This window comes from Python bivittatus, unplaced genomic scaffold (genome assembly GCF_059951505.1).
Source record: "Python bivittatus isolate LINGU-HERP-01145 unplaced genomic scaffold, Pbiv_v1 ctg000330_np1212, whole genome shotgun sequence".
NCBI classification, from domain to species: domain Eukaryota; kingdom Metazoa; phylum Chordata; class Lepidosauria; order Squamata; family Pythonidae; genus Python; species Python bivittatus.
Genome location: NW_028277058.1, coordinates 16,099,063 through 16,120,177, shown reverse-complemented (window position 1 = coordinate 16,120,177; position 21,115 = coordinate 16,099,063). Strand labels below are relative to the sequence as shown.

General features: G+C 33.4%; 1 protein-coding gene across 2 annotated transcripts in view; it reads left to right on the top strand.

The window, feature by feature from the left end:
* NELL2 (neural EGFL like 2) overlaps window positions 1-21,115 on the top strand; it is a 120,616-nt gene that overhangs the window by 48,512 nt on the left and 50,989 nt on the right. For both annotated transcript variants that reach the window (XM_088141756.1, XM_088141755.1), the window contains exons 10-13: window positions 1,962-2,053; window positions 5,920-6,022; window positions 8,930-9,058; window positions 16,949-17,074. In XM_088141756.1, coding sequence (XP_087997882.1) covers window positions 1,962-2,053; window positions 5,920-6,022; window positions 8,930-9,058; window positions 16,949-17,074 — 450 coding nt within the window. The remainder of the gene's footprint in view (window positions 1-1,961; window positions 2,054-5,919; window positions 6,023-8,929; window positions 9,059-16,948; window positions 17,075-21,115) is intronic.

The window sequence follows — 21,115 nt, the reverse complement described above, 5'->3', positions numbered from 1 at the left end:
TTGCCTGCATGATTCTGATCTTTGTAGGCATGGACATGTCACAACATCTGAATGGCCTTCATTGCTACTCTACCAAGTGATGGTCTGCAGCATATTTCTTGACTGCTAGTTCCTCTAGTATTGAGGCAGAAGTTATCAATATATTCATCATCAATTCTAAGACTGATTGCTGTATATGTTGTCATTAGTGTAGTATTTTTTAATATTTAATCTTAATACCATTTTTTCACTGTGCTCCCTGACTTTAATTACTAGAGCTTCCAGATCATTTTCAGCTATCATTATCATAGCACAGATTATTGATATTTCTTCCTCCAGTTTTCAAACCACACTCACATATATAGCAAACACACACACAAACACACACCCAATATATATTCAGTATATAGGCTGAATAAATAAGGAGAGAACATATAGCTTGCTTCCTTTGCTGACTTGGAGTCAGTCTGTTTTGCCATGTTCCATCTGGACTGTGGCTTCCTGTCTGGTGTAAAGTTTCATACAAGGACTTGAGATGTTCTGGGATTTCCATCTCTCTAAGTACATTCCACAGCTTGACTCTCTGTCTATCTCTCACACCTACACCCCCAGAATATGCTACAGAGATCCTCTTCCATTTCAGATGCTGAAGGCAGCCAATCTGGCTGGTATTCATATTGTATCTCTATTCTATACACATTAGAAGCAAATCTCAGTCAGTAAATCCTAACTACAGTACTTCTACCAGCTGCCATGCCTCACTGGGGAATCTTTCCCTTCCCCTTCAGGTTAGTTTCAACAGGTTTTTTTTTTTTAAAAAAAAGATCTTTTATCCTGCCTTTCTTATTTTTATAAATAACCCAAGGTGGCTAATACTCCTTCCTCCTTCTATTTTCCCCACAACAATAACCCTGTGAGGTGAGTTGGGCTGAGAGAGAGGGACTGGCCCAGAGTCACCCAGCTGGCTTTCATGCCTAAGGTGGAACTAGAACTCACCGTCTCCTGGTTTCCGTACAAAAAGGCTTACAGATTTGTTGCAAAGTATGCCCAACTATTGGCCATTCCAAGTTACATTTGGAAATCCAGAATACATGATATTGTGGAACCAAATTAGGAAAAACAGTCATGGTTAAAAAACTGAGGAACAGTGCAGTAAGTTAGCTTAAGAGTAGTTCTGCAGTTGTAGTTCCGAGCTCTTATCTATGCAGGCTATGGTAACAGGAGGAAGTAAGAACATAGTACTCATGTGACTGACGCCCAAGAGTAATGTTCAGTGACTAGGTAATAATATGTTCCAAATCAGGTTTGCTGCTTTTGTTATCACCTAATTTTGTGGATTAGTAAACACATATCTAAATAGGATTTTTAAATTTTTAATTGATGGATCAAGGTTAATATATACTCAGGGAATTTTCTCAGGGAGTGATGTGATGTATGATTGTATTAGAATATTAATTATATTACTTGGTAGGTGTGTTGGGGGCCATAAACATTTATTGTCCACTCCTGCAGCCATACCTCTCTGTTGCTTATTATATCATATACTTATCATACATAATGCTTTTTATTATTTCAAATTGTGTTTTGTGGACTTTAAAATCAAATGGAATATATATTGCCTGCATTTCCATTAAAACACCACAATAACTTGCTTATAGATTCAGGTTCAACAGGTTCTTGCTTACAAGTTCAGGGATGTATTTACTGCTTTTGTTTCTCTCTCTCTCTCTCTTTGCTTTGCTTTGTTTGACAAACAGAGGAAAACAGAATGATCCTAGGTCAAGACTGAACCTGATTAATCCAGTTTCCCCACATACAAATACCAAATCGTAGCTTCTAAAGAACAGTTGCTATGTTTCTGAGTGATATTTAAATGGTGTCTGATACCTAAAAATTTCTGTTAAGTGGTGTGAACATGTCTTGGAACATCATAAATAAAAAAATCTAAGTACTAAAGAATTGTTTTGTTTTTAACTTTATAGCAATATGTGTGTTTGAAGGCAAAACCTACTTTGAAGGGGAAAGACAATCTGTATATTTAGACTCAAAGGACTGTATTCTGTTTGAATGCAAGGTAAGATTACTTTTAGTTTATCTTTCCCCTGTAATTTGTTCCAACAATATTTGTTCCAATAAACCTTAAAAGGTATTATAATAGTGACACTGATGGCTTTTCAAGTTGATGTATATTTTTCCATATCACCTTTAAGTGGAAGATCCTTTTTTTTAACTGTCTGCTTACTCATAATAAGGCTGTGGTATCCAGGGAGGAGACTCAAATATTTCAGCACCTGGTGTCCTATTTTCTTCACTTGGAGAAATGTATTTGGGAGTCCTAAATACTTCATGGGATATCTGAAGATTATATCTAAAACAATTTTTAGAGTTGTTAAATATGCCATGCCATGCTATTTCCCCACTAATTATTGTTTTTAAACACTTCATAATTTCATCACATGTTCTATATAATGTGTTCCTACTACAATTTTGGCTCAATTTAATTTTTTTGTTGTTGTCAAGAAATTTGATCTTTAGTGCGCTGCTATAGCTATGTTGTTTTTGCTAGTCTGAATTTAATATATATTTTTCTTTTTTAGAAGAAATGGACAGATATGTCTGCTATATTAATTATCACATAAGCATTTTTCATGAGACAACACAAGTTCATTCAATCATTTCTCCACTTCAGTTCGTATTTCTTTTTATAGCTGCATGCAGTTTTCTGGCACTAGTTTATGTGTGGTCATGAGAACATATTTTAGATGCTCTTTCTGTCAGGCCTAGCCCAAGGAACTCCAAGAGACAATGCAAATTCAGTCCAGCTATGTTTATTAGCTACAACCTCTAGCAAGAATCTTCCCAGACTGAAACCCAGCTCCCAAAGTCAGCCAGCCGCAACAGTGAGCTAAGAAAATGTTTATCTCTCTGAGCCTGGCCTTCATAATTCCATTCCATCACACTTTCTTTCTGTCTGTCGGTCTGTCTTTTCCATTTTTCTTTTTGTATATTAAAGCACTTAATTTAATATATATGGCATTGATACATATTTAATTGAGAGTATATCCACTGAAATAAACTTAACTAACCTAAGCCCCATTAATTGTGGTGCATGTCCTGTACTAAGCAGGGTGGGTCCAGTCTATGGTTTTCTCTTCTAATAGTTTTAGATCTCTTTTAAAAGATGAGGGGAATCTGTTTTGAATTTAATATGAAGAAAATATTTGCTGCATTAATGAATTACTGAGTTTACTATTAAAGGATAATGAGATCTGTGTTATGTCGAGAGCAACTTCCTTATACCAATGAAAGATAATGTTCTAGCAACATTTAAAGAAAAATATGGTGCAGCAATTTGGCCTGGAAATGCAGCTACACTTATTATTCTGATGAAAAGTTTTGATCCATTGTTGTTGTGTGGAAGAACAGCTATAGATTCTCCTAGAAGGTCCCATCTGACAGTTCCCCCTCCCCCATTGCTCTACTGCAGTTCAGTTATGTATCACACAGTGCCCTCTCTGAACCATTTTTCTGGCAGTCTACCTCGATATACCATTTTCTTCTAATCCTCTTGGCTTTTTTTGTTAGGCTGTAGTTTTTCTGCAGTGCTACATTCTCTCTGATACCATCTAATACAATTATATCATAACATTTACCATTGAAAGTTTTTTTAAGAGCTTTAGATCTGAGTTCATAATTTGTTCAACTTTACTCTTGAATTGGCAGGAGATCTGGATTGTTGCTCTTTTCCTCTCTTTTCTCAAGCCGCAATGTTCAGTGCTGCAGAGTTGTGGATATATTTACAACTATTTATTTTTAATTAGTTAAAGACAAAAAGAGAATCTGAAACAACTAAGTTTACACATGAGGAATATAGTTAACAGAGATTCTAACTCAATATATAATTTTACATATAATTTACAGTATTATCTTAATGTATTGCTTATCATATATATTTTATCTTTCTTACTTCTTTTTTAATGACTTCAGTTATGTTAACCAAGTACCTTTAAAGTTTAATAGAGACATTTTTAAATTAGGAAATGGATATGAAATGTCTTACAGTATTCTAAGCTTTTAATGATGCACTAGAATATATTAGATGATTTTGTTGACTATTTGCCTGCATTATACTGTTGATATTTGGTTTTAATAAAACAAATAACAATAATAATAGAGATTCATTAAAAATATCTATACAATAACATTTAATATAAATACTTTGTATAAATATAATATTTAATAAAATAATAATATAAATACTATATAGAATAATATAAATTCAAACCTAGTGCTTCCTAACGGTAATTGCAATAGAATAAAATTTAGCTCCTTTTTGGAGATATAAGTGGATATTTTTCACACTGGTCTAAACATTCAGTAAACAGTAGAGTTATTCACTCAAAGCAACAGCTGTTAAAGGGACTTGGTGACAATGCAGGGGCAAAAATTTCAGTAGCTTCATTCAGGCATAGACATAAACATTCCAGGTATGGAGCATTGTTCCTACTACATTGTTTCTCCAGCATCCTATAGATCCTTTAACAGGATCTTCTTTTTTTTTTTTTTACAGGATACATAGCACATTCTGTAGGGAGGCCCTTGTTCTTTTATAGGCCGAGTATTAGGTGTAACACATTCTTTATAAAACAAGAATGAGGAAGGTCTAGGAATAGAGTTCTGAACAGATAAGATATTAGACTTTAACAACTCCTGTGTAATATTCATCATTTGCTGTTATAAGTTAAGTTTACATGGGCACTTTTCACACCAGTTAAAGCTTCTTTGAGTTCAGATACCTTTGACAATATTGAGAAACTAGAATGAAGCATTTGTATGTTTATTGGACAATTCAATTTGAGGGTGCCTAAACTGAATAGCCTCTAATGTAGTCTGAGCAGTTAACCTTGACACTGAGTTAATAAAAGCAAACTAATACTGACTGGTGAATGAATGCTTTCATGCTGAGGGGATGAAGTAGGAGATCTAATTAATTGTGCCTGTGCCCATGTGTCAGTAAAAGGTAAGATCTACCTCTGAATTGCCAAGCACCGAGCCATTTAAGATTTGTAGATCATTTTTAATAACCAATTCAACAAACGTCCACCCCCCACTGTTGATGCCTTTATTCTGGGAACTGCAAGATGTAGAGCAAGCTGTCAAGGATTAAAACAGGCAAAATTAAAATGTGAAGAAAAAAAATGGCTTATCGTCAGATCCATCCTTGCATTAAAATTACCCACTAGAATCAGCTCAGAGTCTGGGTATAGAGACAATACCTTTAAATACATCTCAGGTGAATTTAAACCTATCTATCTAAATGATAGGTTTAAATACACTATCATTTCAGGTGTCTTTATTATGTGACAGAAATTTAGAGATAAGGAAATAACATTTGCTAATCAATAGCTAGGGTCCCCAATTTTCAGTTCATTGGAGTTGCCTTGGGCATTCAAATTAGAATTTGGTCCTACAGAGATGTATGGGTGCGTATGATTAGTTGAATTTAAAAAGGGAACCTGAAATGACCAGGGTCATTTCTCTTTCAGCTGCAGTACTCTGTGTGCAGCTTATATACTTATGATAAGCAGACATACTAAAACACACATTGCCCTTCGCAATTTTTTACTTCTGTCAAAATTACACAAATGTTAGGTATGACATTTGAACATATTACCAACAGTGGGATGAAATAGAGGACATCAGACTAGCAAATCCATGTGGAACAATAAAAATAAACCAATAACACAATAATGACTTACAAGCAAAAGTAGCTTCTACCCAGATGATTTACAGTATAATCATTTATATGTGAATATAACTGGTTATTAACTGTGGACTTATATTTTTATTTATGTATTTATGTATTTATGTATTTATTTATTTATAATTATGCCAAAATGTAGTTCATAGCCAACACAAATAATGATCTTGATTCAATAGAATTACAAAATGCAGCGTACAGTGGAGTCAAATTGTCCTGCTTTGAACTGTCCTGAGTCTCAACAAATATCCTTATCTAAAAGTTGTTGCAAAGTTTGTAAAGGTAAGATAAAAGAAAAGATAAAAACTTTTGATGCCTGCCATGTTCATATAATTGTATGTTACAGTGGGTATTTTTAAGCTTTATAGTACCATATGTATTGTTTTTACTGTAATATAATAATATAATATTATTATTATTATGTAATATGCTAATTTAGCAAGTTTTTTTAAAACCTTGCCAGTATACAATCTATATGACACGTATGCACACAAATTGACATGGGAAATTTCTTGAAAGTGAATGTTGTAAAGCATATAATTTACTACTGAACAATTATTGTATAGTGGGCATAGATATAGATTCCAGGTGTCAATTCCAGTTCCTTAGTTATTGTGCTGAAATATGTGAGTTTGCTGAAGAGGTAGAAGTCTTGAGGTACCTCTAATATGATAAAGTGCATTTTCACAGAGTTGCATTCTCCAAACATTGGCATAATCATTCCATTTTTAAAAACACAGGTATGATTATGTGAATAGTAGGGATCATGTAATTCATGCCTGTTCCAAAGGTCACTGTTACAATGGCAAGCAATTCTGCTCCTCTCCTTCTATAGAAGGAGATCTAGGATACATTGATTTCTTGTAAGGCCTTTTCAGAGTCTAGTGTTATCAATGATTGGACTAAGAATCTGTAGTAAGTAAAGTCTGAGGCTATGCTTTTTTCCATGAGGAATCAAATTTGTCAACAAAAATTATCTGGAATAGAGGTCTCTTTCCCCAAATTAGTTTTACCCAGAATTTCAATTGTCAAATCCTCACATGAGCCTCAATTGTTACCAATTTGAAGGTTCTTTTCCACCCAGATGGTGATCATTATCTCTTTATTGCAAGATTACCCTCTGATTCTGTGAGAAATAGGCAGAAAAATAAGGATAATATAACTACCAACAGCAGTTTCCAAATAAGATGGTCAAATAAGTTCAATAACTTACTTCCTTCCTTCCTTCCTTCCTTCCTTCCTTCCTTCCTTCCTTCCTTCCTTCCTTCCTTCCTTCCTTCCTTCCTTCCTTCCTTCCTTCCTTCCTTCCTTCCTTCCTTCCAGCTTAAACAATCTTTATGTAATCCAGAATCTAAGTATGAATTTCTAAGTATCTATTATCACTTGATTACTTCCATTCTGTTCTTTAAAAGTTAAGTCTCTAACTAGTCAAAGAATTACCTTAAGGCCACAAACCTTGGTTTGACAAAGAATGTATAAAATCCTAGGTTCAATTAGTTACACGCTACAGCCCTGTAGCATGTAACTAATTGAACCTAGGATTTTATAATCCTAGGTCACTTTCTTCAAGATGAACTTTTCAACTTAAAAAAAGTTATAAACCCTTAATGAAATCCCCAAAGAACAAATGCAAATGGAAAATTGGGAAAAATTGGTGCAAGCTGTTAAAGAAAAAAATTCCTCTGCTGATTGCTAGTTCTAGTACAGACTAAAGCCAGGATGCACCATATAATTCCTTCTGCTGATGGACTGAGTATTTCAGTGTCCATTTTGGTGCCAGTTTAAATGAGTTTTGCCCTCCAACTGAACTATAAATTCTCTTCTTTTCTTCATGGGCCTCCAGTTTTAACTTCAGAAATTTCTAACTCCCAAACAGCTAAAAAATGGGAAGGCAGCTACTGGAGATCTGATCCCTGCACAATTAATAAAAGCTAACACAGAATATGGACTTCCTATGTTGGTCTCCCCCTTCACACAGATTGATCACTCTACACAAAAGCCCAAACACTAGTGCTATTCTCTTATGGTCTCAATCTTTAAGAAAGGTGATAAAACTGATCTTGCTAATTTCTTTCCAATTTTAAAGTGTTATTAGTAAACTATATGCTAAATATCTGAATGAGAAACTCACTGATTGGATAAAACATGAGCAAGTCTTGATTAGACCAAGTGGGCAGAACTATCAACAACAGATTAATGTATTTTAAATCATTTGGTGGAAAAAAACCTCATGCTTGAGGTCCTTTATATACTGCCTTTGTAGAGTTTGAGTCAATCTCTAGGGAGACATTGGGATATAAAGTACTAAATACATCTCTAGACTGTCATCTTATTAGAGTAATCATAATCTCCATGCATATTAAATTCTATACAAAATGCAATATCAGGAATAATAAACAGCACAATATGAATCATAAAATAAAATTATGAACAGTGAGAAATTCTTGTTTCGAAGAGAAAAAAGAAAAGAAACAAGAATAAAAGTCAGTAAAAGCATTATATATTTATTGTATGGAAGAGAAACTAGACATTAATTATAATAAAACAAAAGTGTTGTATTCACAAAATGATGTGCTAAATGTACTTTTTAAAAGTAGATTTTCTTAGTTAAGACTTTTGATTTTTATATTTAAAGTATGTTTCCTGTGTTAGCAATAAGAAGCACCATTATGTAGAAATAAGAAATGTATTGGGATTCAGATGCCCTTTGAGAGTGTAATTCAGTTTAAAATGGCCCAGGAGAAAGAAGTAAAAGGCCCATAACAAGTTGTGGACTTGCATTTTGAGGGGACATATAAAAAAGGGTAATAATATTGAAAGAAATGTCTATTCTTTAGTTTCAAAAATGTAGATCAGGGTTGACATCAAGACCAAGGCAGCAGATTAAAGTCTAGGTCTGGCTGATTACCTTATTGCTGACAGAGAGTCAGGAGCTTTTCCTGTCTATGTAATGTAATGTAATGTAATTAATTATTCATGAGTGTTGATGGACCTTTTCTATCTCCTATATAATCCTTGGACAACCTATTGTCGGGCCTCTTGGTCAGTTTGGCTGGGAGCCCAGGGATCACTGTTAGAGGGAATTTTAATATAGAAATGTTAATCTCCATTGCTTTGGTTCATGTTTAGTGGATCACTGTTTTTCTGCAACTTCAATCACTTAGAGTTTGTTTCTTTGTTTAATTTTAGGCCACAATTTTTGCTCTGAAGGACATAAGTGTTTAGAGAATTCTTTTTGCAGAAACATTGAAGAGAAGGCAGTTTGTAGCTGCCGAGATGGTTTCCGAGCACTTCGCGATGACAGTGTATACTGTGAAGGTAAATCCTTATAAAACATGGCCACGTCAGCAATAAAAATTAGCATGGAATATTGCTTGAAGTATATATTAATTCACAGCTTGTCAAAATGATGGGCTTTTTATATGCAGAAAATTTAATTTAAAGCTTATTAATCAACTGAAATAATTATATCTCAAATTAAGGTTTTATCTTCTTAAAAAGTTTGATTTGTGTCAAAGTAATAAGCTGACTGAGTTCGTGATTTATAAGTAATATATTAACACAGTAAGTGTAGATTTCTTTTCATTAATCAGATTTCAGATAAGATAAATTTATATATCAGGCCATTTTAATACATCTTCTAAGCTGTTATATCATTTTAATTAAGCTTTTAGGGTTGTCCTTAAAATCACAACATTAAACAATAGGAGTGAGCTCTCAATATTTTATAATATGCATACTTTTAAGAACAACATTATATTTGAAAGATCTTTTACAAATATTGCAACAATTATGAATGTGCTAACTCATTACATGGTTTGTTCATGTATGATATGCAGTGTACCTTGACAGGAAATAGAAATTGAACCATAGTTTTCTGGTTTTTAGTCATGGGTATTTTGCTTTAGTTCTGCTATATAATCTTTCAGAACTCTGACATTCAACTGAATTCCAATAATTATAGTTTAGATGATAGAACTAGTATTCATTTAATATTTGGCCTAGATTGTTTTAATAGCATATTAAGGGTAGGGAGGAAAACTTCTCCAAACTGGATTAATGTTCTCTCTCTTTCTCTGTTTGCATGAAGATGGGCTTACTGTAACTGGAGGAAATGTGACTGTCTTTTTTTAAAATTTATTTTTAAAAATTTTTGATTACAAAAAGAAGAAAAAAGTACATAAAAGTGGTTTAACAAAAAAGTGAAAAAATACAACAAAGAGAAAAAAGTGTTAATATATCATTATAACAGTAAACAATTTCAATTCTATAAATTCTTATATAATACACATATTCAAGTACATATATAATTTTAATAGGTTTATATGATTATCATGGTTTTTTTTTAACCTACTGTATTTTGTATAAATGAGTCCCATGCTTTCATTTTCCTTACAAAGTCTACGTTTATAGGCAATCCACTCAAAAATGGCAAGCGCAATCAGGTCTTCAGTCCATTGAATAAATGGGGCCATACATTTATCTTTCCAACACCGTAAGATCAGCCTTTTGGCCATAGTAAGGGCACAGAGATTCCATTTACGTTGTCCAGATGTCAAATTCCACGTACTAGTTATATAGTTCAAAAGAATATTATCCTCTGAAAATTTTAATTTTGTGGCACAATCATATTTATATAGTCCACTACTTTCTCTCAAAACTTGGAAAGTATAACACATTGTAGAAACATATGCTTTAAAGAGGCATTGTCCTTATTACATCTCCAGCAAAATGCTGTTTTTGACAACCCTTTTCTATACAGCTGTAGTGGAGTCCAATAAATTCTAAATATTTTTTGTTGTGTAAGTTGTAGTTCAAGGTCTATTGATACTCTTGCTATAGAACAGTGTTTCTCAATCTTGGCAACTTTAAGATGTGTGGACTTCAACTCCCAGCATTCCAAGCCAGCATGCTAGCTGGAGAATGCTGGGAGTTGAAGTCCACACATCTCAAGGTTTCCAAGGTTGAGAAACACTGCTATAGAAGTTAAGACACTCTCCCATTGTCTAGGCAATATAGAAACCTCTAATTATTTATTCCACTCATCCCTTAACATCTGCATATCAAATTGATTTAATAATAAATATCTATACCAACTAATAGTAGGTTTTTAGTTTTAAAGGATTTAGCAAATTGTAATATTTCAGAATGTGTTGTAATATTTCAATGTCTCAGAAACTGAAAATGGTGCTAGTCTAAACAATGTTGTTAACAAATGTTGTAGCTGTAAATATTGCCATTGGATTACATATGATAGATGATATTTATTTCTTAACACAGTACATTAAAAATTCATCTTCATCATCAGTTAGTCCTAAGTCATGTCCCTGCTTCCATCCAGTTTTTCCAAATCACCATCTTTCTCCCAATTTTTAGAGTTGGGTTTCCCCATAAAGTTAATTTGGCATGGGGAAAAGAGTCAAATCTTTCTTTATTAGACATTATGTTTCATAGCTTTCTAACTGATGAAATTGTTTCCAGAGATATTAGAGTTTTAGTATATTTTGATCCTAATAGTGTCCATCAGACCAAAGGTGTTATATATGTATATTCCAAAGTTGCCCAAATCAGAAAATTAATACCACTTGTTGGCTTCCAGTATTTAATACTTGACAACAGTGTTGGAAGAAAAAGTTATCTTACCAAGCCCGTTTCTGAGCCGGGAGTAAAGACACTGACGAATTGCATGAAGTTAGGAGATTTATTCTTCACCCAAGTGCAGAAGCAATGACAGCAAGCAGTTAGGTGGGCGGCCGCACTGGGCCCCATCCCTACAGTACATTATATACCTTCTGTTACATTCAAACCCACGTTAAGATGTCATGAGCTTTCTGATCCAATCAAAACCAGTTACCTTGATCTATACTCCTCCCCTTACCCAGGACCCCTTTCTCTGATGCTGAATAAGGTTCTTCCTTTCTATATGTAAACTAATTTCTATCACCTTGAGTGTTAACAGCCATATGTAAACTATCCTTTATCACTCTGATTGTCCACCAGGCACTGTCCTGATTTACATCCCTAAGAAACAAGGTCAGGACCACTTATCTTTCTTTGTGAGGGGTCATCTGAACAAGAAGAGACTATCAGGTCAAGACAGTTTATCTGCTTACATGAGTTGCCGCCTTTCCAGTAAGGAAGAGACAAACCATGAGAGCAATTAACACATCCTTGAGATTTTGAAAAGTGTTAAAGGTCACATCCTCAAGAATGCAACCTTTTGATAATCTAAAGTACAATCAACCATACCTACAGGAAAGGGAATATTGGCATTTTGCTAGGCCTGCTTTTACTTCATATTATACAATATATAAAGATAAATGTTTAAACATCTAAATGTCTGGATATATATAAAAATGTCTACATGTCCCAACCTTCTAACAACAGGTAAACATGATGATATAGCTCCAGATTTGGAAGACTGAATCCTTGTTCATTAATTGATAATTGAATTTTCTGTAAAGATATTCTCGGAATTGAAGAACCCTATAGAAATTTTCTAAACAAAGGATTTATTTTATGAAAATATTTTCCAGATATAAAAACTGGAATTCCTCTTAGAATATAAATTAATCTGGGAATAATGTTCATTTTGAGAGCATTCACCTTTCCCCAAAGGGTGAGGTTTAATGACTCCCATCTATTGATATCTGAAGAAACCTCTCTATATATTTTATTTATATTACTTGTTGCTAACTGAGTTATATCCTTTGGTATACACATACCTAAATATTTAATAGATTTGGTACGAATATGGAATTGATATTCCTTAAACGAACGGGTAACCAATTTTTCACCTATTGACATCAATTCCAATTTGGACTAGTTAATAGAATATCCTGCTATTTTACTAAAGTCATCTATCCTTTGCATCAACACTGGAATAGTAGTGTGAAGTTTAGAAATAAACAAAAGAATGTCATCTGCAAATTTGTGTTAAACTGAGTTGTGTACTATTCTGTAGATCTCCCTGTGTTGTCTAATAGCACAAGCCAAGGGTTCCACACAAATGTTAAAAAGCACGGGTGAAAGTGGACATGCTTGTCTAGTTCCTCTAAATAGTGGAAGAATAGGAGAAAACATACCATTAACCTTTACTTTAGATGTGGGTGACTCCTATAATATCTTAATCCATTTTATAAATTTCAGAGGAAACCCAAATCTATTTAGTACAGCAAACATATACTGTTTATGTATTTTGTTAAAGTCTTTTTCAGCATCTAATGATAAAATTACAAATTGTTTTTATTCAAGTTACATTAAATCTACAACTAACTTATGTTGTCTGCTGCTTGCCTATTTTTTATAAGCCTTGCTTGATCATTCTTTATAATGAATGATATCACTTGATCTAATTTATTTGCTAACACTGCTGTTAAAATGTTTGTGTTGACATTAATCAATGATATTGGACAATAATTAGCACACTGAGTATGATCTTTACCTGCTTTTGGTATAACTGTAATATAAGCCTGATTAAATGCTGGTGATAAAATTCCATTATCAAATATCTCTTCATATACTTGACAAAGTTTTGGCACCAAAAGATCTATAAATGTTTTGTACCACTCAATAGGGAATCCATCTAATCCTGCTGTTTTACCACTTGCCATTTTTAAAATTACTTGTTTAAACTCTAGCTCAGATAGTGGAGCGAGTAAGAGTTGTTTTTGTCTATTATCTAAATGTGGTAGGTTAATTTGTTTGATACATCCTCTGGTTTACTATATAATTCTGAATAAATTTTTTAAAAATGACAATATCCATTGAAGTTTTATAATTTCATCTCTTTCACCTCTAACGATTAGAATCATTGCTGTCTGTGTGTGTGTGTGTGTGTGTGTGTGTGTGTGTATATAAATATATTTTTTGCTTTAAGCGATTAGCCCAGATCTTACCAGGTCTTTCACCATTCTCCCAGTATCTCTGTCATAAACATGTTAGCATAAATTCTGCTGCTGTGGTATTATAGTAGTTAATTCATATTTCTTCTTCTGTATTTCTCTGTACAAAACTGTAGATGTGCCTGTAAATGTTTCACTTCGTCTTTCAAATCATTTTCCCTTTTATTTTTAATCTTATTTTTGTGTGGTGCATAAATACATTCTACCTCGAATGTATGCTTTGTATGCTTCCCATTCAAAAATTTGGGCACTTGATGTTTTGTAAGGTCTCTATCCGCATTTGTTGTACAAATTCTTTATCATTCGATAAGGAAATATTAAGATACCAATTTTTTGATACCTTAACCATTTCTGAAACACACATTTCAAGGTGGTTGCCCTATGATCACATTCATAACAAACATCAATGTTATATTCTTGAATTTGATGATATAAAGTCAACAATATTAAAAAATAATCAAGCCTAAAAAAATTCTGATACACATTTGAATAAAATATATATTCTCTTTTAGTTGGATACATCAAATGTCATGAGTCTACTAAATTCAATTCTTCCATATAAGTCTTAATTGTTTCTCTCACAACAATTAGTTTTGTTTTTTTCCATGCCAGTGTATTTCTCTCAAACTCAGGATCCAATGCTTCATTAAAATCTCCTCCTATTATCAATTTATCATAAATACACTTATTCAAGTGTTGAAAACATTCATAAAACGTAGTAGAAGAATCTAAATTTGTCCATAAACATTAACAACTGCTATTGCAGTCTCTGCCATTTTGGCATACAAAATTAAATAATGCCCATTTACATCAGTGATAACTTGTTGTACATTAATTGGGAATCCTTTTCGAACCAGAATGGCCACTCCTTTAGCTTTTGTTGAAGTATCTATGCGGTAAATCTGTCCACCCAATCTTTCATTAATAGAGATTTATCCTGTTCCATTAGATGAGTCTCTTGTAAATAAACAATATCTGCCCTTAACAATTTTAAATTTGCTAAAATTACATTTTGTTTTTTGGATTCTCGTAACCCCACGTTTTTTTTTTCTTTAATGAAAATTTTGCCACTCTTCAAATGGAAACTTGGTTATCCTTAGCAGTTAGTCCCCAAAGCATTTTGGGAGATTGAAGTGATATGCATGCTGGTGTGAACCAGTCTACAAGTATCTCAGCTTTTGTAAGTATGAGACATGCCCATTATCTTCCCTTACACTTCCTTTTACTAGAAAAAAATGAACAATGTATAATTATGGATTTTCTTCTCCATTAATTGCCAGTTTATATGCACTTACTTTCATCAGGTACAGATGAAAAATTAAAGTTTTAAAAACTTTTATTTTCAAGATCTGTATTAAGAAATAGGTCTAATGGTACACGGGAATGACCTTGGGAGACAGGAGGAAGAGCCGTAGCCTAGACAAAGGTCTGATAAATGGAATTGGATCCAAAGGAGGAGGGAGGCAAAAATGTCTCAGAAGGGACCCTCCCTAGTTTTTGAGAGAGTAAAAATGAAAGAAGGAGGGGTACTTTCAGATTTGCAAGACTCTGTTAATGTAACCTTACAATAAAGATAGAGCAAGTACTCCTGGTTGTATTTCTTGTCTGGACTACCTTGCAAGGCTAATAATAGCTAAGCATGACTAACATGACTAGTTTTATTTTTATGAACAAAGAAAATACATATGCATTTTTATTACTGTGCTAAAACAGGTAGTTTTACCCCATGATCAATAAAAAGCAACCACATTCTTAGATATTTTGACCACTGTAGTTACATTTTTTTTAAAAGCCATTTTATCATCAAAGAGTGAAACAAAAGTGAGAAATTGTCTGAAAGCTGCAGTTTTAATTGCTACCAAACTGCAGTTTTAATTACTACCACTTACCAATTACTGCCTGCGTCTAGTGCTCACTTACTTAGGAATAAGTATTACTGAACATACCTGAGTTTTGACCCAAATAGATCTTCATGGAATTGAACTACAGATTATACTGAAATTAGTTTTCCTGTTGAAGATTTTCCTCATCATCATAGCAATGCTTTTGCATAATTGAATGCCTGCTATTACAGAAAAAGCTAGAGTCATTAAAAAACAAAGTGGTTTAAGAGGCTTGGGCCATTTAAATAGATTCAGTGAAATCTTGTACCATCTGCAATATATTGCACTTATGATTTTTAATTTTTAAAAAGAAACGTGCATTTACAAATATTCACAATCTCTGCTTCTAAGATTAGGGCTATTTTCGATGGCATTTTCTTTCAGTAGCTTTCTTAATTATTTGGAGTCCACAAGATTGCTCACTGACAGTGGTTGAACTTCTAGATTTTCTAGATCCTTTTTCTTATTCTCCACTCATTCAATACCTTAATTACTACACCCCACAGGCTTTCTTTTTTAAAAAAATTCTATTCCTTCATTTAAGGCTAACTGTTCTTACATCTAGCTCTTTAGTTTATTAGGGGTTATGAAGAAATTAATTACAGCTTTTCTTAAAAATTGCTTTGTAAATCACGTATTTTGATTTCTGGTGCTAATTTGATGGAATTCAAGATTTTAAAAAAATAAATATTATTATAGAGAATGGCTTAAAGGTAAATTTATGTGCCAACTTCATTTGTGTTCCTTCTTAATGCAGAACAGTTGCTTCTTACATATGATTTAATTGAAACAGATTTGGTTAAAAATACAATAAACAAATTCAGACCTGCCTTCTCAATAGACTAAGAGAGGTACATGTGGAATGTGGTGGATTCTGCTGTGATCTCATTGAGATTTTTTTTCCCCCTCTATAAATTATCAAAATAATTTCACAAATATAAATGTCATGGATATTTGTTGTCCCATATTAATCAATCACTCTACTGATAATACTTAATCTCTGCTATTAATCTGTTATTCTACCAGTTATTATTCTACTGATTATACTTATTAAAATTACTAAAATAATTAGTAACAATACATATAATGTTAGAATACATTTTATTATATATTGTTATTTATATAACAATGTATATATTAAATCATAATAATAATCATAATAATAATCATAATAAGGCAGTTAGTAGTTGCCGTTCTTCATATTCGTAATCATAAACATTCTTCTAAAAGTGTTACAAGAGATGAAGGAACTTGCTTTTATGAATAAAAATGGGTGATTTGGGCTACCATAACCTAAATCTCTGCCTAGGTACTAAGACAAAGGCAATTGGTCTGATTGGAGGGAGACACTATTCCAGTCTGCATTAACAGCAGGATATTCAGCAGTGTTTGTTCATCTGGCATTGTTGTTTTATCCATAGACATTGATGAATGTGCTGAAGGGAGACATTACTGTCGGGAGAATACCATGTGTGTCAACACACCAGGATCATTTATGTGTGTCTGCAAAACAGGTTACATCAGAATTGATGACTACTCTTGTACAGGTAAGTGTTAACAGAAGCAGCTGTCCAACATTTCATTTTTTGGGAAAGATTGTTTGTTTTATAGATCATTAGCCTATAAATGTAATTAAAAAATGCAAAAGCTGATACTCTCTTTTCTTCCATACAGTGAGAGACATATGATTTAAATTTTACATTCACCAGAATTTTTTATGACATCAGTCTTGGTTAATTCTAATGTGTTCTTATGTATTCCTCTGGCTTAAAGGGAAAGGCTTGAATTTTGCACTAACATAGAATATGTATGAATAAATGTAATGTAAGGACAGAAATGTAAGGAGAGAATCCCCCTCCTTCCTTCCTTCCAAAATTTTAAGCTCTTTTTTTCCCACTTTATAGTGTGGGAGGTTGGGAAAGTTAGTCAGAATAAATTGCTTAAGCTGCCAGGCAATAAACATAAGCCTCTTTCTGTAAAAAAATCAACAAAAACCAAATAGTTGAAAACAGGCGGTTTGCTTCACATTTTAATTTTTCACTTCTGAGGAGCTCCAAAACCCCCAAAATGGGTTAAGGAAATAATATCTGGTCTACAAGCATGGCCTTATTCCTGATATAAGATAAATATGTCCTCTGTTATAGTTTTATCATAGGGCCTAGTTTTTGGTCTACACTTAGCTAGCTTGGTAAGTTTAGACACTGCTAGAATAGTCTGTTCCTACAGGCTCTCAGATTGTTTCCATGCCTGAATCTGGCGAAAAAAAATTGATGTAAAAATGCAGGGTAATGGGCAAGCAATATAGAGTTGAGTAGTTTTTTAATCAGCTTTCTTCGTGTACTGCCATTCCATTAAAAACAAATGTTAAACTTACAGAATTCTGTGTTCTCAAGTGCTGTATATAAATTATGTTTATTAAAGGAAAGTATTGGATAGATAATGACTTGCATTTCAGATGACAGATATTCTTTTGAATTATAAAGTAAGTTGCATTAATAACTTAATCAACATGCTCAGTTGCAGTTCCCAGGTATGCAATCTTTTCCAGTGTCATAACCCATGATACAAGCACATCTTGGTCAACTTTTTTTTTTCTTCTTTGTCCCCGTGATGTTGCTTTCATTTTGCCTCCAGCCATGAATGAGATAGACTTAAATTAACTTAAGTTGTACTATCCTTGAAGTAGTGTTTTCCCTCTTCCACCATCCAAGGACAGCCTCAAGATGTACACAATCTGTTACTGATTCATACTGATCCTCTTGGATATAAATCAGATATCTGCAGTGACATGAAGCAGAGAATGTTGATTAGAGAGCCAGTATCAAAGTCTAAATCTACTGTGGCTGATTTTTGATACTTGAAAAGTCAGATATGCATTGTATGGGGAAGGGCCGGGTCAAATGGGAAAATTTGTGTCATGACACTGCAACCGTACCCCTTTTGAATGTGCATCATGACACTGCACATAAAAATGTGAAAAACAAAGTTTGCTTTGTTATGTTGCAGGTTTCATTGTTTTGGTGAAATTTCTGTGGACATCAAAGAAGCCAGATGATGTATTTTTTTTATATTATCTATATTTTGCAAGTTGGTTTGTACTGTAGTTAATTTTATCTTATTTGTCAATAGGTTCCTTGGTCACCATTGTGTGGAAATGACCATGATACAAATAATGAATGCATAGTAAATTAGGTCAATTTTTTTTTTTTTGAAACAAAGATGGATTCAGTGCAGAGAGTTAGATTCAGCAGCAGTGGCAGACTGACAGTAATTTCTGGTTTACTGTTTTTCATACAAGAACAGCAATAGAACTTTCCGATTCTAAATCATCACTGGAATGAAGAAAGCAAGTGCCCAGCAGTTTATTTTCTTACATGGAAAATTTGAGTTCTGTTGAGTCCAAATATCCAGACTAAATCTTGGGCTCTAGCAGTTGGTATTATGAGACCCTGGCACCCAGTTGTTGGATCTCAGATTCCAGAAAAGAATAAAAATAAAAGTGTACAGGACTGCAGTCTGCCCATCCTGACTTTATAACTTTCAGACAAAAAGGTCTCAAGTCCCTCCACTTCAGCATTTAAATGTATATATGCTCATCCTTCTGATTTGGCTGGACAGACATGATGAGGATAGGAGGAAGGTTAGAAAGAAATGCAACCTGCTATTTTCAATTTGATACAGTGGCTTGCATCTAATTATGATAACTGCTGATGGAAGATGTCTGCAAATGATTTTAATTTTTCCTGGCCCCCTTAACTATTCCAACTGTTTTCCAAAAAAATCAGAAGTCTGGTAGCACCTTTTCTGACTATCAAATTTAATTAAAAGGCATAAGCTTTCATGATTTTCTAGGCATACAGTAAGCTTTCTTGTAACATATGAAAGTTTGTTTCTTTTAATAACATTTGTTAGTCAGAAAAAGATGCTACCAGACTCCTCCTCATTCTTTGCCATGAGAGATAACATGGTTTTCCTCCTATAATGTTTTCTAGAGAGAGCCTCTATATAAGATTGTAGGTACATAAGAGTTTGCAACAGGGGAAAATAATACAACACTGAAAGTATTAGTTTGTTGGAAATTGTTCAAAGTTCCCTAAGTCTAGAAGTGTATTCTGAATTCCAGATTATTTTCTACTAATATGTGCTATAAGTCTTGGGTAACACAAAACAATAAAACTGTTAGTTGTAAGGAGATTATCTTATGAGAAAAAAAAGGAAGTTATTATAGGGCAATTTGCTTAATGAGGACTGTGTGCATTTGCAAATATAGCAATCCACATTTATTGTGATTATGAGGAAACTTAATTTCACTTAAAAGTGTCTTTGACCTTAAGTCTTGAACTTCAAAGTGACATTTGCAGAAATCTTTCTTTAAAAATGTAGAGCAGTTTAAGCTTATTAAAGTGATTGTTGGCAAACTCAATGCACAATTCTTCATAGAAAAAATGAATTATAATGACAAGGTGGCCTTGCAAGCCAGTTCTCTGCTTGTTGCAGTGCTGCAAGGTTACAAGAAAATCAACGAAAGTCAACATGCAATATTTATGAAATTCTAATATGCAGGCTCCATTAAATCTTAAAGAGCCAGTAAAAATTAAAAAAAACTTTCAGAGTTTCTTTTTTCTTTCACTTTTGTAATAACAATAATAATAATTGTAATATAATAATAGTAATAGTGATAATAATAATAATGCATGCTGTCTCATTTCATTTTCCTTTCCAATTCTAAATACAACTGAGAACAGCTGTTTACCTAGCTATCCAATTATAAAATGACCTGTTTCTTTTTTGTCTCCTTAACATACCTACTCTCTTTCACTATTAATCAAGCTGTTCTGAAATCCAGATGGTTTCTTGTTCACTGCCAGCACAAGTGTTAATGCAAACTAAGGATTCTGTCCACTATTTCCTAAATAACAGAACATCCTATAATTCTGAACACAATAGGGAAGGTCTGGAAACCACAGAAACAGCTTTCCTTCAGTGAGTGAGAAGAAGTAAGATGGATCACTGTACTATTAATTGTAGAGAAGGAGAAGGAAAAGGATAAATGCTGCATTTACCCTTGCTTTGCAAATATGGATATTTATCTTGCTGTTGCACTGCATGGCAAATGGAATGATACACTGATGCATGTAGAATCTTTTGGACAAGGCTAAGCAAGGAACAATAACTATGCAGATATAGGTCAAAAATTGACTGCAACTTTTATTGGCTATAGTTTATATAGTTCTGGTGTGGCATAAGGCAAGGTTCTTAAGCCAGGGGCCAACTTGCCACTTCAGGCTTCGTGCTGTATAACCACTGGTCATCGATGCATTAGTGTTCTGCCTATCAAAAGTGGGTTATTACTGTAAAACTTTCAAGAGGGGAAAAAATCAGCATTGCAACTTGATCAAGGACAGCTCTCTGTAGCCATTGACTGATGCACAGCCAATCCAACTGCCATCTGGCTGCTTTTCTAGAGAGTCATTATAAATGCATAGTCAGACTTATAAGACACAGAAGATAAACACTGTTTACAATTTTTAATGATATGCATTGAGCAAATTGTTTTAGAACTGGTACTGTTAGAATGTTGATCAGAA